A 27,287-nucleotide genomic window follows, 5' to 3' on the forward strand; every position below is an offset into this window, starting at 1 on the left:
GGTCCGTCTTGGTTAACGAGCTGCCAATGTGACAGATAGGAGAAGGTAACTGATGGAATTTCTAATTGGATGTAAGAAACGAGCTCTGCCATTTCCAATTCATTTCCAATTCTAGCAGATTACTGATAGAATACTCAAGTTGAAGGTATAGGAATAGTAATGGAAACGGTATGGAAGTCCATTTCCAGTTCTAGCGATTGCTAGAACATGAGAAATAAATAGAAAGATACAAAGTAGGAGAATGGAACGGACCTGGGATTGAACCCACGACCTCCTGCGTATGAGGCAGAAGCAGTAGCCATATGACTACCAAGCCCGCTTCACTCGCTTTTGGCGGGATCGATAAGTTTAAGCGCGTGAAATTTTCCTTTGTTCATTACAGAAAGTAAACAACATGACCGGTTGTCAAAATGCCCCATTCGCTCGGGGAGAGGTCATGCCCCGAACGATCACTGTATTATATAATAAAACGGTTTCAAAGAAGCCATCTATTGAAAAAATATCATTTTTATTGCTGTTTTATATTTCTATCATTTTTTTGCGATTTATTTACTATGTTCATGAATTTTTGCGTTCATTTTATTGCTAAATTAAATAAATATATTTTTTAATTTTCCGTAAACAATTTCTGACTTTATTGAAGTTTTTTTTTATCCATTCAATCCAATTTATTTTTCAACTATCGTTTCCTAAATGAAATTATACCTCAATTTAGGCATGTTTGCAAGAATATAGATACAATGAAACCGTTCAAAAACTTCAGTTACTAGTACGTTTTTTCCGGTATTTCATCTCCCAATTCCCATGTCCAAAAACAAACGAATAAATAGTGATTTGTATCGTTCCTTATTTTATGAATGTTTTCAGCAGTGAGTAGCAAAACAAACCGACGAAATTGGTATACCTTTGTTTCGAAATGTTACAGTTTCCTTAAACTTGATTATTCATCGGAAAATGTGGTCAGATCCACCAACCTTTCAACGTTCCTATATAGACGCGGCAGCATAGTCGGGCCACCACCCAATTCGGTCTCTCCCAATCCGACGACTGTGTGCCGCAAGGATCAATGGTTTCACCCTTCCTTTATGTGGCGTTGCCGACTGACTGGCGAGAACCTTGTGCCCGTTTTTGTGCTCTGCTCTCGCCCACTTCGGTCGGTGGGTTCTATTCTTTCCACCATTTGCATTTCACTGGAATACCGAGTTGGAACCTTCTACCAGTTCCGATCTCGTGCTGTCTGGTGAAGCATCGAACCGTTCCGAATCGAACCGACGTGGAATCAACCTCTGACTGACTCATTGGTCAGTTTTTTTCTTTGGTGTATTGCTCCCCTGTGCGAAGGAGGAAGTAGCCGTTTGGGTTGGGTTGGGTTAGTAGGAAGAAGGAAAGCAGGGAAAACGGTACCCTCGGTGTGTGTGATTCATATTTTTCTTTGATTGAACTGTGCAGTGTTGAATAAGGAAATAAAGGACAGGAAACATTGCGGAAGACCACACTGTAAGGGAAATCGCAGAATTGTGCCGTAGGGCAGCGGCTAAGCTACAAAACAGCTAGTTCCTGGGAGTTCTGCGAACCGGCGCTTGTTTTGTGTCATCGGATTGCAGTAAAGGATTAGTGGGAGTGAAAAAAATATATAGAACGGAAATCACGGGCTGTGACCATCACTCGAGTGAGCTAAGAGTGGAAAAATTTTCGCCCAAGGATACAGCAAGAAACGAAGACGTATCGAGATAAAATCGATTTGTAATGTGATTACAATTTCCGTTCTTTCGTCTTTGCAGTAATATTGGTGCTCATTGTTGAATCGATTCAGTCGTGGATTTTTATGTTCTATTTTTCTAATTCATTTTGTAAGTTTCTTCTTCTGCTGACTGGCTAGATGTTCTGTAGTTGAGCGGAGCCTGTTACGAGGCGAAGAAAATCGCAAGAATAGGAAAAGCTGAAACAAGGAAAACACAGTGACGAGAAAATCGATTTCACGGGTCGTGTGCTTCATAGTGTGAAAAAAAATCACAACACAACTGTGCAGTGACATCCAAGCTATTGTGAATAAAGTTTGAAGTGGTTCGTATAGAGTAGTGAGAATGATGTCCCGGTGGCTAGCGGCGTTGGCGATATTCGTCGTGACGTGGAGTACAACGTATCAAGTTCAGGCAAGGATAAGCATGTTATTTTTTTTTTCAATGTTAAACCCTATTTATGTGCTCATGGTTCAAATTTCATTTGCATGTCAAAATGCTGCATTCATGCGCCACACTTCATTGCTATGAATATAGAGCAGTGAAAACACCCTCTTGACATTCCATAACATGTCTCTCAGGGCACACGAAGAGTGTTCTTGCAAAACAATACGCTATTATTGTGGAACAGCACGGATTATTGATCCGTTTTCCCGTACCTTTCGTCCATTGGAAACGTCAAAATATCACAGCATGATGTTTATTCTAGAATTTGCCAAGCTCGCTGTGGGTGGGTGAGCTAATAGATGGAAAATAATAGAACACAGCTACCATTCGTTTACATCAATGCAAGCATGTCTTTTTATGACAACAAAACACGGCATACAACCTTCCATCTCGTGAAAGTGACTATTACTAAGCTTTTCCCCAGTCCTGCCAGCTGCGTCATTCTTGGTAAGGGTTGCCAGGGAACGTATCATTTATCTGGATTTCTTGATGACAGCTGCTCGAAAATTCCAATAGTTTCGATTTCTATATTTATTTTTATGTGCGAACGTTTCTTTACAAGGCAGACACGAATGGAGCAAAGATGCCAGGAGGTCTTTGTGGTTTTCCTACGCAGGACGACAAAGAATTTACGAATACATCAATACGTTTTATAGTCTTTTGATGTTCGGCCTTGGCTAGGTTTTACTATAATTCAACGAAATGCCAGAAGCACTCTTCTCCTCCTTTCCTCTAATGATCACATGGCTAATGATTTTTTTCTTCTTACGGAGCCAAAATCAATAATAATGTAAATTTATATAGTTGGAAGTATTTTTATAGTTGGAAGCAGCACTACTTACTCATGTTCAATACAGCGTTAAACCGATTTTGACGCTTGGGGGCGATAAAAACGGGATATTACAGTAGGGAAAGACCATCCAGCGCCGGGCTACATAACATATGATCATTGATGATTTATACAAGATATATTTGATCAATTGAACACGTTTTTCGACGATGTATTTTGATGATGGATTTTGGTGGAAATTCACGCTTCCGAAAAGCGTCCCTCAGTATCGGACACTATTGCATCATGTTCAAATATGACTAAGTTTCTGTTACATGAGTAAATACATCTTTTAGAATAGTTATATTTTTCACTTGCTTAAGCAGATATTAAGATATTGTTGTAGATATTGAATTGTGTTAGTGGAGCTTATTTCACTTTCCAGCTAATTTTCTTACATCCTAACACATAACATATAGGCATCTTTCCTGCAAGATGTGGTTCTTCCAAGTTTTTGAAACGCTACCCTACTTTAAATTCCCACAATTCCACAATAGGACAGCCTCATATGAAGGAGTGAGCAAAACTACCAAACGGCAAATTTTCCATTTGGGCGTGTAAAATGTGATGAATACAAAGCTATATTTTTTAATCAGGGCGGTTTTGATTTTTAAGACTTTTAGGGAAGGATGGGGGGCGTTCAAACTGACCCCTCCTAGAAATTATTTTCGTACGTTTTTTGTCTAAAAAAAACATGTTTATATATCGTTATGAGGCTTTTAAACAGATCTATGCAATAGGCTTAATAACGTAACAATAGTTTCATTCAGAATTTAATTTTTAATAGTTTTGTAAAAGCATATTTTACGCAATATTTGACGAACAAAACAGTTTGCTACCCCGCAGTAAAACATCATGCGCTACACTGTTAAACTCTTAAGCTTTGTGGACCATGAATAAAATTCTGCCCAAATTCACCTTTTTGTAAGATACATGAATTTGAAAAATTGCTCATTTTTGCCTTTCTCGTATACTAAATATACGTAGAAGCTATATAAGAAAAGCCCGAGCATCCATAATGATATATACCGATCGACTCAGTTTGACGAATTGATGTGATGCCTGTGTGTACGTGTGTATAAATGTCTGTATGTATGTGAGCAAAAATAATCTTAACTCTTTTTAGGCACTTACTATTAACCGATTTACTCGCAACAAGTTTCATTCGTCAGAGAATGTTGTTTCCAAGGATGTTATCGATCGTTTAGTAATCTCCGTTTTATCATTAAGTATTTTGTCAATAACACATTCCAGAGGCTAAATTTAAAAATGTGTTGAATGGTGAACTTTTAGCGCAAAGGTTTTTCTACAACTCCTTCTTTCGCCTCTAATTCTATCTTGAACATGTACGTCAAAGTTTGGAAGATGATATTAGCATTTCCACATCATTGTAAATCGTTTAACTTCACGTAGAAGTAATACACTCATATCATTAATAGTATAGAATTGCATTAATCATTGTTAGTTATAATATACTTCATTTTAATTGCTTGCATTTTTATTATTCTTCCATGAACATGGAAGTGGTGAAAATCACATTGCACAGTGTTTTATTTCGTCATTTTCACGATCGAAATACAAAAACTCGAAAAGTGTTGATTTTGGATATAGGGCTTATTCACAGAAGTTTCAAGATATTTAGGAGCGCATCTTTCGATAAAAACAGTTTGATGATTAATCCCCCTAAAAGTGAGTTGAGAAAATAATTTTTCCACCAGAACGAGATAAACACGTAGTGTCTTCCGTAAAGTTGTAGCAAATGTTAATACGAGCAACTTTGCTGAACATCCCGAGTTTCTATCTTTTATATATAACAAACTTAAGACGTTCTATGTAAAAACCCCATAAGAATCTTATTTTTCATTCTAACTCTTTCCAATGATTTTTCCCATTTTCCGTATCTTCTACAATATTGTTAAACAAGCAAAAATATATGTTTTTGCTGAACATTGTAACATTCTCACATTCTCACATACAACAAAAGTTATCTTTAAATTATACATATTTTTAAAGGTATGTCAAGTTGTGATTACTCCCTTAATTGCAAAAAGTCGCAAATTTCTACACGATATGCTGAAAGAAATATTTGGAATTTTTGCGAGAAATTGTTCAGAATGTGGAAGTATTTCTTTGAATTACAATGAGAATTGTTGAGAACTTTCAAGCATTTTTTTCGGAAGTTTCACAGAAAATTCTTTGGAATTCTCACGGAAATATTTATTCAATTTCAAAGGGGAATTTTAAGAAATTACTGGAAATTATTTGTTGGAAGTTTACAAAAAGATAAAGAATCATGAGACCGAAAGACATTCGGCAAATTGAGCTTTAGACCGAAATGGTTAATAGGTCGAAAACGGTTTGATCGAAAATGTCATTTGGCCATTACGGCCAAAATTTAGTCGAAAAAGCAGAATGCCTTAACAAATCGCTACTCAGAGGTGAGCCAGGCTGAAAGCCTCTTAAATAAAGATAATAATAATAAGTCGTTTGGTCGAATAGGTCATGTAGCTTAAAATGCCGTTGAGCCGAAATTTTCATTTGGTCTACGGCCGAAAATGTAAATTGCTGAACGGATAATATGGCCAAAATTGTCGACCCGTTCGGCCAAACAACATTTTCTGTCAAATAGTCGGTCAAAGGATCAATTCGGTCGAACGACATTTCCGGTAGTAAATATTTTCACTTCAGCAAAATGGCCCTTTCTGCCAAACCACATTTTAAGCCAAATGACCTATATGGCCTCTGGGTCTCTCTGGTGAGTTCGATTTTCTGTTTTTGAGTGGGAAACATTCTCGACTCCCTGGGCAAAGTGTATCCATTGTACTTGCAACGCAGGATACATACTCATGCTTTGGCGGGCATAGAAAGCTTTCAATTAATAACTAAGGAAATTATAAGAGAACACTAAGTTGAAAATCTGGACAAGTTCCGCTGGGAATGTAGAGCCATATAGAAGAAGAAAAAAAAGAATTCCTATACGGTCAAACGACCTTTTGACCAAATGACCAGTTGTATATTTCGACCGACTAAAAAAGCTAAGCAAAGGACATTTTTGGCCAGATAAGTTTCGGTCTAATGGTTTGTTCTGCCAAATGACATATTCGACAGAACAACCTTCGGTCATATGACTCTTTCCTTCGTTTGGCTGGAACTTATTCCGCGAAGACCATTTGTTCGAATGGCACTTGGTCGATTGTCATTTAAGGCTTGTTCGCGACAAAATCTGGACACAAAACTTTAAGAATAAAAATAAACTGCTGTTGGTTTATTTCGGTACGTTTTTTACTTCAAATGGCTTTATTCCTTATCGATGCTTCGATGTATGCACGAAACTTGGTGACATTTGAATTTTCAAAGAAATAATACGTGCCGAAAGATCTGGCATGCTCAGTAGAATTTGTTTCGAGCTCGTATCCTTCTGGTGGCTCATAAAATGCGTTTTTGTTCTACTCTCTAACGTTTAAGATGTTGTCAAACAAGCATCGACAAATTTTAAAACGCTTTGAACAGTGTTCACATGAAAACAAAATGTTTTTAGTCAGTTTCTGGATCGAGAGACCCGAATTTCAATTGCGACTGCACACAATTCTTTCCGAACCTGCAATTCCTCCGACGCCATCTTTCACTACGTACTTGTAGCACTTATGAGAAATATATTTTCAGAAAGTACAGACATACATTCATCAATCTACGAAATAATTCACGTGTTGATGAGCTATTTCAAAAGTTATACGTGTTTAAAGGTGTCCAGATTTTGTCGCGTACAAGCTTTAGCAGAATTCCATTTGGCTGAATAGGCCGTTTGACCTTATCAGGTATTAGGTTGAAAATAGTTTGACCGAAAATGTCATTTGGCTGAAAGTGACTGACGTTTGACCTATTCGGACAAATGACTTTTTTTATTTTGCCGAAAAATCAACACTTTCGGCCGTATGTCCGTTTCAGCCTAATAGAGTTTCGGCCTAATGATTTGTTCGTCCACATCGCATTTCGAGCAAACATCTTTCGACTTTTTAGCCTCTAGCCAAATGACTTTAGGCCAAACTTTCTCCATTCAAGAATTTTATTTCCTCGAGAAATTCTTTAGATTTCAATGAAAATAGTCGGTATTGTCTGTGGACAATTCTAGACCAACATTTGAAAAGGGCGTAACAGCCAAAAATTATTCCTTCGATTTGTTTTCCATTTTCGTGTGAAATTGTTCAAAATTTGCTTCAAATTTTTGACGAAAAATCGACGAAATTTAATGAACTTCTGCAAAGTTTTAATCGAAATCATAGATCAGCGACGAGAAACGTTGGCTTACCGATGCAAAAATGTCGGCGGCGGCGTGATGCTAAAAACTGCCGGTGGCGGCGGTTCTTTGATAAATTACGCATGAAAAGCAGTTGTTGCGGAAGGTGTCAGCTGGCGGCCTCGCACCGATGCTTACAGCAAATAAAAGACTTCATTTGTCAGTTATTAGCTAAAAAGCCGTAATATATATATATTGTTAATCAATTTTTACATAATTGAAATTAGTATATTACTTACAATTTCGGTGATTTGACTGAAACCGATTATCTTCCTGCCGACAGAACCTCCACACTAACTCAATAATAAACTCTATTGAGCAATTCTCTGTGAAATCGAAGGTCGATTTATATTTGTATTTTTTTATTTCCCTGAAATTTTGAATATACATCCTTTATGGCCAAAAAACATTATCTGCATCATTGGTTTGCCATTTTAACTCTGGTGTAACTTTTGACAAGGGCCTAAGCAAAAACACCTTGAACACTTTCAAAAAAATATAACTTAAAAAATATAACGGCTTGTCTGATCATTCTGGTGTCTTTGGCAAAGTTTGAGGTAATCAATGAAAAGTGTGAAAAAAATATACACTGTGAAAAAAATTCAAACATTGAGCTTGAGCTTGATTGACTGCTCGTAGTTGCTACTCCATTATGACCAGATCAGCTGTTCTTGCACAGGGAACCAACAGATGTTTGCATGGGACTAGCACACATCTTCAATGTACAAGTACTGGTGATCTCATTTGTTAGGTCATACTGGCGCCTGCCACGTCAGAATGCAAGTCAATGTAGGGAAGGGGAGGAAATGATGATGCAATCATTCGCCCACTGCAAGCCGAATATACCTCTGCACTTGCCACGAGTTCATGCGGAATTTGTTGGAATTTCTGGGTTAGGTTGGAGAGGCAGAGGTCTGTCTTGGTTAACGAGCTGCCAATGTGATAGATAGGAGAAGGTAACTGATGGAATTTCTAATTGGATGTAGGAAACGAGCTCTATAGTTCATTTCCAATTCTATCAGATTACGTTGAGCTTAAGTTGAAGGTATAGGAATAGTAATGGAAACGGTATGGAAGTCCATTTCCAGTTCTAGCGATTGCTAGAACATGAGAAATAAAGAGAAAGATACAAAGTAGGAGAATGGAACGGACCTGGGATTGAACCCACGACCTCCTGCGTAATAATTCGGCCGTTCGCGCGATCGTTCTGCTGCCCGGAACAAGAGATATCACGCACTGAACTGATTAATTTTATTACCGGCCGCGCAATGCAGAACACAATAATTCGGCCGTTCGCGCGATCGTTCTGCTGTCCGGAACAAGAGAGATCACGCACTGAACTCTGTGAAAAAAATTCAAACATTGATAATAAAACTTAAAAATCAATTTTCTCAAAAACGAATTTTTCAGTATTTTTTGTTTTTTGTATGTTTTAGCAGATAATATACGTATTATTTTGCACTATGGGTCATGATAGAGAAATAATGGACAAAAAAGTTTTAATTTTCTTAAATAAGTTGGGTTTTCAGAAATGGTTGAAATATTATTTTTACGTTTTTATCAATTCAATTTTATGAAAGTACGTTAAATTTCCAATGGAAAAGGTATACGTCAATTTTTTTCTAAGTGCAGCCGTTTTTGAGGATAAAAACACCATTTTTTTTATTTCCAGTCTTTTTCGAATGTTTTTCGAATATATTTAACATAGAATCAAAATTTTCTGCTATTGTCGAAATTTATTAATTAAAATGTATGTAAGCAAGACGTCCCACCACCCAATTCACACTACTCACTTTTCATACCTTATAACTCACTTTCAAAATGACCTATTCCGCCAAGTGACATCTTCGACCAAATGTCCTATTTGGCTAAATGTCGTATTCGGCTAAATGTCCTATTCGGCTAAATGTCCTATTCGGCCAAATGTCCTATTCTGTCAAATGACCTATTCGGCCAAATGTCCTATCCGGCCAAATGTCCTATTCGACAAAATGTTCTATTCGGCCAAATGTCATATTCAGCCAAATGTCCTATTCTACCAAATGTCCTATTCGGCCAAGTGACATTTTCGACCAAATGTCCCATTCTACCCAATGTCCTGTTTGGCTAAATGTCGTATTCGGCCAAATGTCCTATTCGGTCAAATGATCTATACGGTAAAATGTCCTATTCGGTCAAATGTCCTATTCGGACAAATGACTTTCGGCCTGATGGGTTTCAGTCAATGGTTTGTTCAACCTAGTGGCATTCGGCCAAACGACCCTTTCCCACGAAGCCCCAGATTTTAAATTCACTCTGGAATTCCTTATATTTTATTTTTAGAGCTTTCCTTATAGAGAAGTCTTGAGGAATGAATAAATCATAGAACTTATAGATAAGAAACACCTAGAGAAACTCTTCTACCAGTTCCTGAGAACTCCTGAAGAATTTTCATGTACGCCAAGCTAGAATTCTGTCTTCTGTTCTTCTTTTTTGGCTTTACATCCCTCACATGAAAATTTCCGCATCGCAGCATAGTGTGCCTTAAGCAGTTTTTAGCTGCAAGGTCTCTAAGTCGATTCACGCATTCTTGCGTCATAAAACTAACACTATGATGCTCATAGGCATTTTGATGTGCCTTTTTAATCGGGAATGCTTAATGTGTAACTTTATTTTTATTGTATTATGAAGGTATATAAGGCCGTTACAAATATTGGAATGGTTGAAGATTGTTTTGAGAATCCTCAACATTTTCTGGAAATTTTATTGTTGCCTACTGAAATTATTATTTTTGGGCAAAAAAAAATCCGAGAGGGGAAGAGACATTTTTTTTTTATATTTATATCGCCCTCAATTGAAAACAAATGATTGTAATTACTGTTGCTGGTTTTCGTTAAGCACAAATTCATAACGTCAGTGTACCAATACTATCAATACCAATATTAAGAAGAGAATAAAAATAACTAAATTAATAAAAAAGGAAATAGATTAACATTGCGTTTGTCTTAATTTTTACATTACAAGACGTTTAAAAAATTGCATTGTATAACATGCTTTCGATCAGTCTAAAGTTGAAATGGTAGTCATTTAACGCATGGCATCACTAATATTATATAATATTTATGAATTTAACATTGGAATTATCTTATCATTTTAGTGGTATTTCTTAGATAATAATAACATTATTCATTTGAATTAATTTAATTATTTAAATTATTCTTATGAATTTTGACTAACCCGCGAGTATCAATTCGGCACCACTGTCCACCCGGAAAGCGCATTTTGTTTTAGGTACTTAGTTGAGCTTCAAGGATTTTGCTTTGTCCTGAACCTTTCTTCGCGGAGTTCTTTATGCCGAAAGCAGCTGCTGCTGTCACTTCGCTTTGTGTGAGCTGCTTCGGAACCGTCGTCGAGAGTATAAGTCACGAGAGTGTACGTACCCGAATGAATAGGTCCACATCTATAGTATGAGTAAGTGGGAAAAGCCCCCCAACAGATGGAAAATCGATATCGACGTTATCTCTGTGTTTGATACCTTTATTCGTGTTACACACGAGTGGAGAAACACAAAACCAGACGACGGGAAAAACAAATTACACTTACACCGCCATGCAAACACAAACACAACTGCAGACGGGGGTTTTCCTCGGACTTACACAGCCACATGGTACAGACGGGATCAGATATCGGCATCCCCAGTAAGGCAAGGTTGGAATGAACAACGGACACATGGTGCGATTTTGACACTTTGGCAGTTGGTGAAAAGTACACCCGTACGTTGCTTTGGTGGATTCGTTTCTTTTCACTCCGATGAACATGTCCTTAGAACAGTGGTGCCCATGAGAAGGGCGCAAAAAAATAAAACGAATGAGGGGAGAACTTCTTTTAATATTCTGCATGAGTCATAATCCGCATGGAGCCGAACGAAAGATAAAATGATAATAGCGAGAAAATAAAAGCAGAACACCTATCTTCGACGTTTGACTCTACAACTGACGGCAGGGCGGTTGCTCTGCTTTCCGGCGAGTGAGGTGGCAAAATTTAGCATTATGTAATGCTAACAGCGCCATTACCATGATTACAAAGTCCTGGATAGGGATACAGCGAGTGAGCTTCGCTTGTTTGGTTTAACCTGGAACGTAACACCAGCATTTAGGGTAACCAGGCGGTTTTCGATCCTCGAAGGAAGTGAGCTAATTTTTTGATAAAAGTAGGCACAACATAATCAAGCGAAGTTTTGGACTTTTTGCATACTGGCTTGTTGTTGTAAGACTAATATTGTCCCTATAAATAAAAGCAAACGTGATTGAATTGCACGTGGAGAGGGATTATTTTTCAAATTTAATATTAGGAAGTACCAAATAAACAAATGTCAACTGGCATTTGAAGTCCAATAAATACTAGTTTCTAGTTTCGCAGATTGAGAATTTTAGAAATATCCAATACCTCTAGTTTCAGGGTTGGCTACTCTAGTTGCAATGCAAACGTCATCTCGCACATACATGATGACACGATAGGTGTGATTTCTTTTTTCAGCTTTGCTCTGATAACTATATGCATTACACTATCGCATCTATTCGAGTTGGAGAGGGGATCATCATTACTATATAGGGCACTCGACACTACTGATGGCTGCCTGCTTTTCAGATGCATATCCAACCAAACCACTCTGTCGAATAGGTAACTACAAACTGGGTAACTGTCAGCCGGATGTGATTGTCCTTCAAAAAGCTCTATAATTTATTCAAGAAGGGCAAATGGGAAAACCCTGTCGTGGAAAGCGGGTATACCCGGGTAATCTGGAGACCACTTTAGCTCGCTTCGTTCATGTACTGCAAATTATGCGCAGTGCATTCGGCGACGTATTCTGTATGTTGAGTTTTTGGCAGAGTTTTTCTAGCGTTGCATTCTATTACGGTCTGCTATGTTAATTTTATAACCAGCTCTTTTCCGATTGTTAACATTTTCATTACTTTAATGTTATTTACGAGAAGTGTGATTTTTTCTAACTTAGTTTCTTGCTACAATTGAAATAATCTAGCTAGGGTGCTCGTAGTTTGTATTTTTATAAACACAATTGCTATGGAAAATATCGGACAAGTTTTTGAGAAAGTAGATACTAGGTACGTTCCTAGTTTCAACCTAGTAACATCAAGTACAATTCTATTTGAATGCGACTGAATTACAACAGTTGCCACTTAAGGGAAGATCCATTAATTATGTAACGCAAAAATTTACTATTTTTAACCCTCTCTCTCCCCTATGTCACACTTTTGGTATGAGGCATCTGAAAATTGTATATGAGTCGTCACACTTCAAGCAACCCTCTCTCCCTATAAGCGTTACGTAATTTATGGATGTTCCCTAAATAGATTTTCTTTGGAAATTCCTCAGAAAGTTTTTTGGAATGGGATAAGTAGGGCTTTCTTTTGCCGTAGGTACCGCCCCGCTAAACCCCTCCCCGCGTTCAAAAGATTCAAAAATGGCCGTTTCAGCCAAATTCCTTCAATATTCAAGTGTCATCAAACTCTAACGTCACAAGACGAAGTAGATACATAAAATATATCAAGTAGAAGTGAGCTTTTTTCGTATTTACCGATATTGAAAGCCATATATTCCTTATTTATAAATTACCATACCTCTGGTCATCATGTAGAAGCAGAGCATTAGTGATTAATCATAGATTTAATCATGATTAATGAATAATGGGTTATTTAATCATTATTCATCAATCATAATCATACAATAAATACAATTCAATCATTAATCTCTAATAATTAATCATAGATTTTTGCATTTAATCATTAATCACTAATCATATTCATGATTATTTTGAGTTTATTCATTAATCATTAATTTTTATCATTGCATTAATAATAATCATACAATTTTAAAGGTGAAAAAACATAATTTGGTCGAACGGTTACTTGATTATTGATCACTATACAAATCGTTTAATTTGATTATTCATAATCATTAATCATATCGATCGTTAATCATTAATCATACACATATTGTGTCAACATTTAATCACGATCAGTAATCATTAATCATACTTCAAACGTTTTATTCATTAATCATAATCGTTAATCATTTTCAAAAATTATTTGAATCATTAATCATAATCATTATTCAATTTCGAAAATGAATTAATCATTATTCATAATCTTTAATCATAGAGTTGAATGATTTAATCATAACAAATTTAATCATTCATTGGAAGCTTTATTCATTAACGCTCTGTGTAGAAGCGTGATGCGTGTTTCAAATAGAGTTTCTATTTCCCGGCCATTTTCCTTGTCCCGGGATTCGGGATGAACTTGTTCGTATATCCCGGGAAATCCCGGGATCCCGGGATTTTTCGATGTTTCCTTAGAAAACTTATTTTCTGATTTAAAAACGATTTTTTTTAATATTCAGGGGTAAAGTTCATATACTAGAAACGCCAGATAATACAGAGTTCAAACTGGAACTCAATTCAATTCTAATATGAATCTATTATTTCTCGGAAGGTAGAGTACCCTTTTGGAATATATGATCGCCGAGTCCGAGAAGAAGGGTTCGCTGGCGGTTGAGGTCGGCTTGACTGTAGAATCGTACTGGGCCCATAACCTATTGAAGACATGGGAACCCCCTCACAAAGAAAACACAAGACTAGAGTATCATCCAACCCATTGTGTTCCAAGCTCTAAAACAATATTTGATGCATCGACACATTACTGCATTCTAGGCATAGAGTACCTGTACCGAGTAAAAATACTCTCAATGAATTGGTAAACTATCCTCGTCTCCTATTTAGTATTCTTCGGTTAGGCTGAGGAATTTTGTCCTCACTGTTAGTCATAAAATAATCGTTTAACTGGGTGTTTTGCATCTTCAAAATAGATGTTTTGTTAATCATACTAAATTGAACAGTTAAGACATTAAAAAATATTCTCAGATTATTTACTATGGAAAACTAAGACTCTGTAAGAAATTTAATGATTGGTAACTTCGGTGACCTTCTCGAATTCCAATTAAATCCACAATTTAAACGCGATTCTGAATATTTGAAGGTGATGCAATGCTTGAAATAGATTTTGTAAAACCAACTTGAGAATATTTGTACTTTTAACTGTAGTATACGTTACAGTTAACTTGATAATTATCGATAAATCAACGAGTACTCGATAACGATAGCGTTAAATCAACGCTCACTTTATCGTCAACGAAACATCATCATACAACCGTTATCGTTATCGAAGCTGGCGTTAAATTAACGACGATAATTTAACAATTACCAACCCTGGAACAGATGATGGTCCGGGAAGATTTCGGATCTTAAACATAGTGTCGATGGATTATCTACAGAAACGTAATCGCAGTCCGGGATCCATGGATCGGGCGCATAAGTCTCGTGGCATCGTGGGATCATGCATTGGCTGCGAAAGTCATGGGTAGCGCCGTACAGAATTTAGTGGGAGGTTCGAAGCTTGCTAGTTGGTCAGTAGGAGTCCAAGCGAAGCTTTGGTCAGGAGCTGTTCAGCAGCAAGAACCAACAAAATTAGGCAGAGCATCGGTGCTGGAAAGTTTGTTTTACGAACGTCGATTGGAAGGACATGAATTGGATCAAGAATTGTTTTGGAGGCAAGAAGCTCAAGAAGGCGCGAGGAGATTAGCAAGTGTATACAATCTCGCTGTAGACGGGAGATGGGTAGGAAGCAGGCGCCAAATAGATGTAGCTGATGTTGTACTGTAGATACTTGTCGTTTAATTAAAAGAGAGCTGTAGCTGCTGGAAAAAGAATAAGTCAGTAGCCCTCCATTGAGTGGTATAGGGGAATCTAATATTTTTTGTGAAGGTGTTCTATTAACTATCTCCGATATTTTCATGTCTGTTCCTCTCTTACTAATTTAATACTAAGATTAAATCGATGGTGCAGCACAAAGAACCTTTGCTCCGTATACATGCCTGAGCCTACCAAATATGATGAGAGGTATAAAAATATGATATGAGTTTATCTAAGTTGGGTTTCGCCATCAAAACAAATAACTTTTTTGTAAGAAGAAAATTTACACTGTTTGTGAACTGTCCCGGGTATCCCGGATTTTCGGGATTTCAAAAATAAAATCCCGGGAATCGGGAAATCCCGAATTTTCCTAAATCCCGGGATTTTTTATCCCGGGATGTCCCGGGATGGAAACTCTAGTTTCAAACCAAGCTCAAGCCATTCTGCTCAGTTCAAATATATCAGATGATTTATGTGGAAAATTTTGGCTAGTACCCAAGTGATATTCTAGCATTCGCGAATCGTTATGAAGTGTAGGTCGTAAGGCCTACAGTATATGACATTTATCAAAACTCTTCACAACAAATCCTTAGATCTCTGTGAAGATATGTTATACCAATCTTGCTATATTCCAACACACCGAAGACCATCCAAAACGTTCTTGAGATCAGGTCGTCAGATCTACAACCATATAGAAGCGTATGCCGTGTTTCAAACCAAGCTCAGGTCATCCTGTTGAATTCAAAGATATCAGACGATTTTGCGAAAATATTCTGCATGTCACATAGCGGCATTCTAGAAGTCGCAAAACGTTCTGAAGTTTAAATTGTAAGGCCTATGTAGTGGCGGCATCCAAAATGTCTTCGACTTCAATCCAAATTCCTTTCAGCAGACCATTAGACGTCTGTCAAGATATGTAAGATCTTTTATCCTACATTTCAATACATGCAAGGCCATTCAAAACGTTCTTGAGATCAGGTCGTCAAATATACAATCATGTAAAATCGTGATGCGTGTTTCAAACCATCTCAGGTCATCCTGCTCAGTTCAAAGATATCAGATGATTTATATGGAAAAGTTTGACATGTCCCAACGCCCCAAACTCTCCGATAATATTTGAATTGTGGCACGATGCTAGATTCGGCCAGAAGAACGTTGGGCCCTCGTGTTATTTAACAGAGGAGCAGAGGCTTCTGTAGACACTCTTTGAGGTAGATTTCCCTGTTTACAGTCCCGGTAATCAAGATCGGCGTACTTCGTTTGCCACATGAGCAGATCGCTTGGTAAATATGCATTTCTTGGCAAACTTTGAAAGTTTGGGACTTGTGCTGGCCAGTGAAGAACAGTAGCCAGGGTTTGCAGAAATCGCTCTCAATAGATAACGAACATCGATAAAAGAGAGCCAAAAACTGTTCCGAATTTTAACAAATTTATCAAACTTGTATACAAGTTCGAAAAAACAAAATCGGATAGGCAGCCCCCACAAAAAAATGGTGATTCTCGCTTTGTTTTCGCTCATTTCGTGTTGGTTACTTCACAGCTGTGTAGAATATTATTTCCGCTACTCGCTCTTCCAGCATACGAACAGCCCACTGTAGTCTGCCGTGCTGTATATAAGCTTAGTAGTATTCATTCCTTTTTACGCTATAATTCATTTCGTTTCACTGAATCGTACGCTGCTTTGATATCAATAAACAGATGACGTATTTGTAAGTGTCTACACTCTCGGAATTTATGAGGGATTTGACTCAGTGTAATGATTTGATTCGGCGTTGATCGACTCTCAAGAAAACCTTCCTGATATTCGCCGACGAAGGACTTTCAAATTGATCTCAATCTGTTGAACAGAATACGGAACATAATTATGTACGCCGAATTGAGGAGGGTTATTCGTCGGTAATTGGCACACTCCAGTCTTAAAGAGTGGGCAAACGAGACTGTCCAACACGCTATCAGACGATTCCTCGTCTTCCCATATTTTCGATATAATATAATGCAGAGAAATTTAGATGCTTGTCAAACCCAGTAAAAATTTCAAACCCAACCAATCCCGTTCATGCATTCTCAACACAGACATCACATTGATGTAAGTTACAAGCATTTAGCTCCACTGCAAAGCTTTCAATGAAGCCTTTCATTGTTTATAGGAGAAGCAGTGCCTGACATGCGCAAGTCATTCGCTAAACGCGCGTCGAACCGAACGGACTGCACCGAACTGGACCGAAACGAAACGAGGCAAACCAGAGACATGGCACCAACGCTGACAGCGGTAATGGAGCGAAAAGAAGACAACGACGATTATGGTTGTACGGCAGCAAGGCTAGAAGAACAATGTCAAGTCTGACAACAGCCGAAGCGGAAATCACAGAAGAAGTTTACGTCATCTTCAAACGCATCGCAGCTGAAGCCTCCCGTCTGACGCACTACAATACAAGCTAAACGAGCTGCAATACTCAGATTGCCTGCTGGCTGGCTAGCATGATGTCTGAGGAAATCAAAGCCATCACCAAGTACACTAGCTCCAGCTGAACACTAACACTGAGAATACTAAGATTTTCATACGACCAAACTTATGAGAATCTATCTATCTATCTATCTATCTATCTATCTATCTATATATATAAAAATCAATGTATGTATGTATGTTCCAGCATAACTTCTGAACCCATTTACCGATTGTAACCAAATTTGGAACACACATTCTTTATCTTAAGGAACCGACGGTTAGGCATGCTCTTTGGAAAAGGGGGAGGGTGTGCGGGGAGGGGTATTGCTTAGTTATCGTACAACTCAGTGTTAATTCTGATCCCTTTGACCGATTTCAACCAAATTTGAAACCCAAATTCTTTATCTTACAGAGGGGACGATAGGGGAGTTAAGCATGCACTTTGGAATAGAGGGAGGGTGTGGGGGAGGTGTATTGCTTAGTTATCGATCAACTCAGTGTAAATTCTGAATCCCTTAGCCGATTTCAACCAAATTTGGAACACAAATTCTTTATCTTAAGGAGACGACGATAGGGGGTTGGGCATGCTCTTTGGATAAAAGGGAGGGTGTGGGGAGAAGGGGTATTGCTTAGTTATCGATCAACTCAGTGTAAATTCTGAACCCCTTGGCCGATTTCAACCAAATTCGGAGCATAAATTCTTTATCATAAGGAGACGACGATAGGAGGTTAGGGATGCTCTTTACAAAAGAGGGAGGGTATGGGGGAGGAGTATTGTTTAGCAATCGATCAACTCCTGAGCCTAAATCCAAATCTAAATCCATGACCGATTTGAATCAAATATTGTCTTTGTATCAAATATTGTCTGTCCTAAGGAAGCGATTTTAGTGGATGTGGTTAAGTCATTTTGAAAGGAGGAAGCGTGTGGGAGAGGGGTATTGTTTAGTTATTGATCAATTCAGCATGACTTCTGAACCCATTTATCGATGTCCACCAAATTTGGAACCCATATTATCTGTCTAAGGAAGACTATATCAGACTGGGTAGGAGTGCCATAGCTAAATGAGAAAGAGGGTATATTCATTAAACGAACAGTTTAGCACAGACAAACAGACATAACACATTGAACATTCATTCATCAAATTCATCGTCGTACCCACACTAACGACATCTGTTGTTTTCACTAAGTTGGGCAAATCACGCACCAGATGGTGGTAGTGAGCAAACTTCAATCTCGAGCAAATCCGATTAGCGCGCCACGAGTGATCGATTGACCAACTAATGATTTTTTAAATTGACCAGTAACTCAGTGAACGATGAGAATTTCACGAGTGTTATGTCTGTTTGTCTGTGAGTTTAGTATACCTTTTTATCGCCTAGGTCCAAAAACAAATTGCCCGAATTCCTTAAAAATAGCAAATCCTTGACAATAACATTTTCCAGGTAATAGCATTTCCCCAAAAATGACTAACGAAAATGATATTTCCCGAAAATGATACTTCCCGATAAACATATTCCAGAATATGACATTTCCTTGAAAATGACATATCCCTGAATGAAGCAGGCCATTAACATAACACTATTTAACCTAAGGTCATTCGACATGAAGGACATTTGGGTTCATAATTATCCCATAATTATCCCAGCATCAGTAAAATCTTGCATAGAAAGCAAGCATTTGCTGGGTATAAAACAATGATAATTGTTGTTCATCGGAATAATGGTATGCCCAGTGAAAAGCTATGATTAATGTGTTTCCTTCTGACTGGTGGATGTGATTGCTTTTTTAAATATAGACATTTGCCCGGAATAAGGCAATGGTGGGTGTGATCCCTTCTTTAAAAATATGCGTTGCCCGGAATATGGCATCGATGGATGTTTATCCTTCTTTAGAAATAGACGTTTGCCCGTAACAAGACCTTTCAAACCCACGATCCCTCCAGTCCCGATCAGTCGATGTTTTCAAAAGCCTTCTTTTAATCAAATGATAAAGTATGAATAAGTAAACATAATTACTTTGTTGACCAATTGGTTTTATCATTTTTCGCCGGGTACATAAAGCTAGTATTTCATACGAATTGAGCTATGAAAATCGTAGGATCTCTTTATTGGGTATCTAACGAGACAGTTTCTCGAAGCGTCGGTGGGCGTGTAGTGTGAATGCACACCTCCTAATCACGATGTCCATGGTTCGAAACCGAGTTACACTTTTTTTGAACAAACTGATGATGCATTCCATTAGACAATCGTATGAAAATCAATACATTATCTTGTGGCGAAATTTCAAAGGAGAAACGTATGATGTTCTTACGACCAGTATCCTCAGTGAAGGTACACCAAAACGGCTCATTTCAGGGCCACAGGACTGCCAGAAAAAAAGAGTTTTCGTACACGCACCACAAGCCAAAGACGATATGCAGACCAAGATTTTTTTATGTACAGGTTTTTTTTTTTTTATATAGAGGGGTGAAGGCAAATCTGCATACAGACACCTGAAATTATCACTCAGGGAGTGGGGTTGGCGCGGTTGGCAGAAGGCCAGACCGCCGGACCCACTAAACCCACCCAAGCAACAGAAGGTTACTTGAGTTACCCTCTCTTCTAATGCACAATTCCCCCCGGGACTACCTTTCAGTATTACTTCTGTGGGGAAAAGCAGTACTAAAAGTACTCCTCCCAAAACAACACCTTACACAGTGCCTCTTAAGCCCTTTACTTTTTTTCCTTGTGCCATTCAGCAACGCATCTACTTTCCTTTTTATTTTTAGAGCCATTTAGCTCTCAACGTGCTCGCAAGCTACTCAGATAGTCCCCCGGCGGCGGAAGCTCCCCCGATACCGACGACCCGCATTCGTGGATGGCTGTTACATTACCAACACTACACATTCACCTGGTATGCATGTTCATAGATCCGCTCAAGTCCTACGCACGTTCTCACTTCAACGGGTGACCGGACGAGTGCCGAGGTCAGGCCAAAGATTCCGGGTGGAGATAGCTTCCGGTTCAGTGGTGCCCCGACGACCCGAAGCAGGTGCATTCACGCGGCACGATCTACTCAACTGGTCCCCGGCGGTGGACCTAGCCTACTCCGATTAACCGATTTCCCATGAACTGCGCCTTTCAGCTTCTTGCTTAACCGATGAGCCATTCAGCTCTCACCTTGGTCGCGGACTACTCGGATAGTCCCCGGCGGTGGATCAATCCTACTCCGACAGGGAGTTCCCCGACGTCGGAAGCTCCCCCGTAACCGATGACCCGTCTCAACGGGTGACCGGGCGAGTGCCGAGGTCAATCCAAAGATTCCGGGTGGAGATAACTTCCAGTTCAATGGTGCCCCGACGACCCGAAGCCGGTACATTCGCACGTCACGGTCTACTCAGCTAATCCCCGGCGGTGGACCTAGCCTACTCCGATAACCGAGTTTCATTTGCCTTGAGCCATTCAGCTCTCACCTTATTCATTGAGCCATTTAGCTCCCGCCTCGGTCGCGATCGCGAACGACTCGGATAGTCCCCGACGGCGGATCTAACCTACTCCGACGAGAAGTTCCCCGAAAGCGGGAGCTCCTCCGAACCCGGCCGTTTCGCCACGTTCTGCGGCTACGCGCTCGCCGCAAGCTGAATACAGTTGCGACGCTGTCGTTCCCATCCATTATCGACATATATATTCACGACTTCCACGACTCATGGTCCGCTATCCGTAACGGCTGCCTGCTGCTGCTCTATGCGCCAACTTCGTTGCAGGATGTCGGCTATCCTGGACGTCGCTCTTGCAACCGCTCTCCACTGTTCTGGGTTCTGGCACATTTTTATGACGATGTTATCGGTGTTGGTGTCCGTTCCGCATGCCCCCAACATCGCACTCCTCTCCGTTTCGAACCGAGGACATGTGAACAGGATGTGTTCAGCCGTTTCTGTCACGTCTGGGCATTGCGGACAGGTGGGAGAAGCCGCGTGACCAAACCTGTGTAGGTACCACTTGAAGCATCCATGGCCTGTTAAGAACTGGGTCAAGCCAAAGTTTAGCTCCCCATGAGGTCTGCTAATCCATGCCGACACACTTGGGACTAAGCGATGGGTCCACCTTCCCTTAGGCGAGTTGTCCCACTCTCTCTGCCATTTGGCTACTGTTGCTGCCTTTATATTCCTTCGAGCGTTATCGGTGCCCCTGAGGGCGTAGCACTCCTCGTCTTCCTCTACCACCAGTTTGATAGGCTTCATGCCCGCGAGTACACATGCCGCTTCGCGAGATACGGTGCGATATGCGCTGATAACTCTCAGGCACATTAGCCTATGAGTACTCTACAGCTTTCGCACGTTGCAGTTTACGCTCAACGCTGACACCCAAGCTGGTCCTCCGTATCGTAGTATTGAAACCGCCACGATGGCCAGCAGCTTGCGCTTGCTGGAGCACACCCTAGAGTTGTTCGCCATCATCCTCGATAGTGCCGCTATCGCCGTCGACGCGCGCTGGCAGGCGTAGTCGACATGACTTTTAAAGCTCAACTTATCGTGGAGCATCACCCCCAATTGTTTCAGAGATCTCTTGGAGGTGATGTCGCAGCCGCCGACTCTAATTGTCGCCTCCTGAACCGATTTCCGATTGTTAACGACTATCATCTCCGTTTTATGATGCGCCAACTGTAGCTTCTTGCTGCGCAACCATTCCTCCACTAGGCTGATCGAATAGGCTGCAGTCAATTCGACCTCTTCGACGGATTCTCCGTACACGGTCATGGTTACGTCATCGGCGAATCCCACTAACTTGACTCCTGGCGGGAGCTTCAACCGCAGCACGCCATCGTACATCACGATGGCGATCACGTACAGGTTATCCGACTTCGTCAGTAGATGGGAATAACCAGCGCGGGGGGGGGAAACATACATTTTCAGGGCAAAACGTAAACAAACGAGCATAATTTCCATACAAAAATCCAAGATGGCCGAGTTGGGGATATTGACAAGTCGGATACCCCCCCTCCCCCTGAAATGAGATGTAGTTCTTGAAGCCGTCTACCGATTGGGTGGCGCTAGTGTTGCCTTTCCTATTTTAAGCTCCGTTCATACTGCCGCGAGAGAATTTGCGATTGGCGCTTTGATGTTGCATGAAGAAGCAGAAAGATGATAATCAAAAATATTCGCACGGGAAAACATACGAAGAAATTTTTGAAACTCATCTTTAAAATTCTAGAAGCAATTTAATTAAAAACGGTAAGCAGTACGGGGTTAGACTTGTTTTCTACTGCACAATAAACACAATATTTCAATTTAAATTTATACTTAATTCAATACAGTATACCCCCGCTGATCCGACAAATCTATGGCCGGACTATCGGGGTTTCTCTCGTTGATCCGACTGTCAAGTCCATACAAATATACAAATGAACCAAAACAAAAACACAGCACAAATTTGAAAACTGACACCATAATGTGTTTAAATGGGTGTTGATACTTTTTAATCCGGAAAATTCCGAATTAGCGAGATCCGGACTAACGAGTTGTCGGATTAGCGAGGTCCGGATAAGCGGGGGGATACTGTATCATACTTAATACACAGTATAAGAAAAGTCCAACCCCGTTAATTTCAGAGATATCTTCGTATGTTTTCCCGTGCGAAACTTTTTAAATATCATCTTTCTGCTTCTTCTTCATGCAACATCAAAGCACCAATTAATCACGTCGAGAATCACGCAACAATGAAATACATCTCGTTGAATATAATTTAACAATACAATACATGTCGCTTACGCATCCGATTTCGACATACTGACTTCGTGTGTTTGTTGCTGAACCGGCAATGTTTACATCCAGCACCATGTTGCAGCACCATGTTTTCGGCTTCAAGCGAGTTGTTCGTGGATGACAGCCGTTTCATGCGGGTGCGGATAACCTGAACATAAAAAAATCTTGATGCAGACATTATAGTAATTGGCGCTTTGATGTTGCATGAAGAAGAAGAAGCAGAAAGATGATAATCGAAAAAATCTCCACGGGAAACCATACGGAGAAGTTTTTAAAACTCTTCTCAAAAATTCTAAAAGCAATTTAATTAAAAACGGTAAGCAGTACGGGGTTGGACTTTTATTCTACTGTATAATAAACACAATATTTCTATTCGAAATTTTATTTTCTAATATTACACTTAAAACACAGTATAAGAAAAGTCCAACCCCGTTTTAAAAACTTCTCCGTATGGTTTCCCGTGGAGATTTTTTCGATTATCATCTTTCTGCTTCTTCTTCTTCATGCAACATCAAAGCACCAATAGGTGTGATAACGATTTGTGACACCAAGGGGAGGGGCTTAAGTGTCGCTTAAATGAAATTCCTAAACTGTATCATTAGAGTGATTCAAATTTTGAATTTTTTGCCCCCCGATGCTTAAACTATTGCATTTCTCATTTAAATGATCCTCCTAATTTTTTTGCAAATTTGGATGTAATTTGATTGTGCACACGTAATTTAAAGTTTGTATGGAAATTACTGTGAAAACTGACCCTTATGTGAAGGACCGTTACGTGAGGTGTCCCATGAACTATTTAAATTTAGACCGGTACGCCGGTCATATAATCGGCTGCGGCGGCGTGGTGATCACTTTTGCCCCGGCGGCGGTGGCGTCACGGCGGCGCGCCGTTGACTATTATCGGCGGCGGCGTGAACCGGCGTGGATGAAAAAAGTCAATTGCTGACGTACCTGATTACAAAATATTGTTCAAATCAACATAACTGAAAATGAGCACTGGCTGAGTAAGACTACTTGTACACGATAACCAACCAAATTGAATATTTTCCCTTAAATTTAAATATACCAAAAAAAAGTTCTTAGTGAAGAATTTCTGGAGGAAACGAGGATTTTTTTTTAAATTTCTTATTAGGGTTACTGTTCAGGAGTCCAGGATCATCTTATAGCTTCGATATTCATCCCACGAAAAACAAAGCAATGAAAATGTATTTGATTTATTTATTATTTTTGTGATTTTTATCAGCAGTGAGCACGCATGTTAGCAAAAAGAAGCGACGAAATTGATGCCATATTTCTTTGTTTCGCGTTGAGATGAATATACATATGTTAAATGTTATGGAAAATGGAGCAATTTTCCTACTTAGATAATGCCATTCCTTGAGAATTTAGCATTAGCGTTGAACAATTCGTAGGTGGTACAAACATAGCCTTTTGTAAGAGACTAATTACTATCTCTTAGATGGAAGAAAGGCACTCTTCAACAGGTGACATCTGCCCTGGCCACGTCCTTGCGAATGCTGAGGAAGGGGAAGGATTTTTAGTTGGACACCTACTTAAGAAAGATGTAGAGAACTCTACTCATAGGTGCCACGGGACCGAGCTCGTCTTGGTAAAACCCTATGAGAATTTCTGCGAAAAATTATATAGGTATTCTAGGTAAAATCCATTCAAGTTCTCTTTGGGAAATTCATTTAGTAAAATCATACAATATTTCTGCTGGAATTCATTCGAAAATTTATTAAGGAATGAAATAGTTTCCGATAGTATTCCTAAAAGAATTTCCGAAGAAATTCCTTGAATAATTTTCAAAGGACTTTCCAAGAGATTTCTTGAAGTAATGTTCGAAAGAGTTTTTGAAGGCATTTCCGGCAAAATTGATGAAGTAATTTCCCGAAGAACTTAGGGAACCGAAAGAATTCCCGAAGAAAAATCAGAAGGAACGTTTTAAAGAGATTTCGGAAAAATCCCTACAGGCATGAAAAAAAAAATCCTGAAATTTTCGAAGGTATTTTCGAAAGAAATTCTAAAGGAGTTTTGAATAAATTCCCGAGGTCCCTGAAAAAAAAAATCAAAAGGAATGGAAATTTATTCCTGGAGTTACCAAACATACTGGATTTTTCTAAAGATTACCTGGAGAATCTCCCAATGAATTGCTTAAGGTAGTTCTGAAGGAATTCATATGAGAATTTCAGGAAAAATTGTCATGAAGCTTGCTAAGGAATTTCTAAGAAATTTCCGAAGTAATTTCTAAAAAAATCCGAAGGAATTCCTAAATTAGTTTCCGAAAAAAATTCAAAACAAAAGGAAAGGAAAGGCCTAAAGAAATTTCCGAAGGAAACCGTAAGTGAATTTCAGAAAGATTTTTAGAAATTTTTTGGAGGAATTCTAAAACATTTGCTGTAGATATTTCAAAAGATATTTGTGATGGATTTTTGGAAGGTATATCCGAAGGGAATTTCGGAAGAATTTCTTGAGGATTGTACGAAGCAATTCTAGGTGGAATTTGCTAAGGACTTCCTGAAGGAATTCCAAAGGAATTTCTTAAAAAGAAATCCTGGAGGAAGTTCTTAAAGGATTCCTGAGGGAAGTTCTGAAATATTTCTTAGAAGCCCTTCTTTGAATTTTTGGAGGAATATCTTGAAAAATTTCTAAATTTATACCCTAAAAAAATCGGCAGATTTTCCGTAGAAATCCCTGGAGGAATTTCTGAACGAAGTCTTTACGGAATGTCCAACGGAATTCTCGAACATCTAAGATTGTCGGAAGCTCCTTCAGGAGTTGCTTCAAAAAATCGGAAATTCTTTCAGAAACTTGTTCAGGAATTCTTAAGGAATTTCCTAGAATTTCGTCCTAGAACTTTGCAAGGAATTCCAAAAGAGTTGTTATAAGAATTTATGAAGGTAGTTTTTGAAGAATACCTGAACGAATTTCCCAAGGTCTTCCTTTACAAATTTTTGAAGGAATATGTGGAGGAAATTTCGAACTAAATCCTGGATGAAATTCCGAAAGAATTTCCGAAAGACTTTCTGGAATTCGATTCCGGAGGAGTTTTGTAGAACTCATTGAGGCAATTTCCGAGGGAATTACCGGACGAAAATCCTCAGGAATTTTTGGAGTATATTGCGAATAGATTACAGAAACAAACCGAAGGAATTCCTGAAAAACTCTAGGAATTACTTCAGAAATACCAGTGGGGATTTTCTCAGAAAATGTAGTAGGAATTTCTTCGTGAATGCCTTTGAGATTTTTTCTTGACTAATGGCTTGTGAGGGAAGCCAGAATTTCTTGTTTTTTGGCAAAAAATGTACATTTTTTATACACACAGTTAAGTTTGCCATTTAAGGTGTTTTTTATGACAAATTTCGAAAAAAGATTCGGCTGCCGGTAGGACTTGAACCAACACTGTCCATGTACTTAGGACGTATTACCAATTATACAACAGCTGCTCTTGCGAGAAGCTGTTCCATAACCAGCTCGTCTTTGGCAACATTTTACGCCTTTTCTCTCTACTCATCAACAAGCCTTTGAGATTTCCTGTAGAAATTCCTTCTGAATTTTTTTTATGGATTCCCCTGGGAATTCCTCTAGGAATGTGTTTCGGAGGTCTTTTAGAATTACCTACAAAAATTCATTTAGCAGTTCTTTCTGTAATTATTTTCAAAAATCCTTTCAGATTCTTTTCAGAAAATGCCTTCGAAAATTATTTTGGAAATTCCTGCATAAAACCCTTCATGAATTTCTTCAAAAACTCCTCCAAACAATATTTGAGAACTCCTCCAGATTTATTACTAATTATTTTTTTACGTTACTAATTAAATTTTTTAAAGAATTACTAAAATAAACACTAAACGACTTACCAGAAAAAAAATGTTGAAAAAAAAATCAGAATGTATCACTGAAAGATTTTCGGAAAGAATTCATGAAGGCATTTTTGAAGGACTTCCTGCAGGAAGTCAGGGCATTTCGATGGAATTCCTTATGCTATATCTTGAAGAATTTATTTGAGGATTTCATGGAATAATTGCCAAAGAAATTTCAAAAGGA

At 38.9% G+C, this 27,287-nt stretch overlaps 1 protein-coding gene across 13 annotated transcripts in view; it reads left to right on the top strand.

The window, feature by feature from the left end:
• The first annotated feature begins 1,198 nt into the window (after positions 1-1,198).
• Positions 1,199-27,287, top strand: part of LOC134224785 (amyloid-beta-like protein) — a 278,948-nt gene continuing 252,859 nt past the window's right edge. For 5 of the 13 annotated variants that reach the window (XM_062704360.1, XM_062704361.1, XM_062704362.1 and 2 more), the window contains exon 1: positions 1,213-2,153. In XM_062704360.1, the coding sequence (XP_062560344.1) occupies positions 2,085-2,153 (69 nt within the window). In that variant the 5' untranslated portion in view covers positions 1,213-2,084. Of the gene's footprint in view, positions 2,154-27,287 lie in introns of all 13 variants that reach the window. The other 8 variants (XM_062704358.1, XM_062704350.1, XM_062704351.1 and 5 more) reach the window with 8 other exon arrangements.

This window comes from Armigeres subalbatus, chromosome 3 (assembly GCF_024139115.2).
Source record: "Armigeres subalbatus isolate Guangzhou_Male chromosome 3, GZ_Asu_2, whole genome shotgun sequence".
In the NCBI taxonomy this organism is placed as follows: Eukaryota; Metazoa; Arthropoda; class Insecta; order Diptera; family Culicidae; genus Armigeres; species Armigeres subalbatus.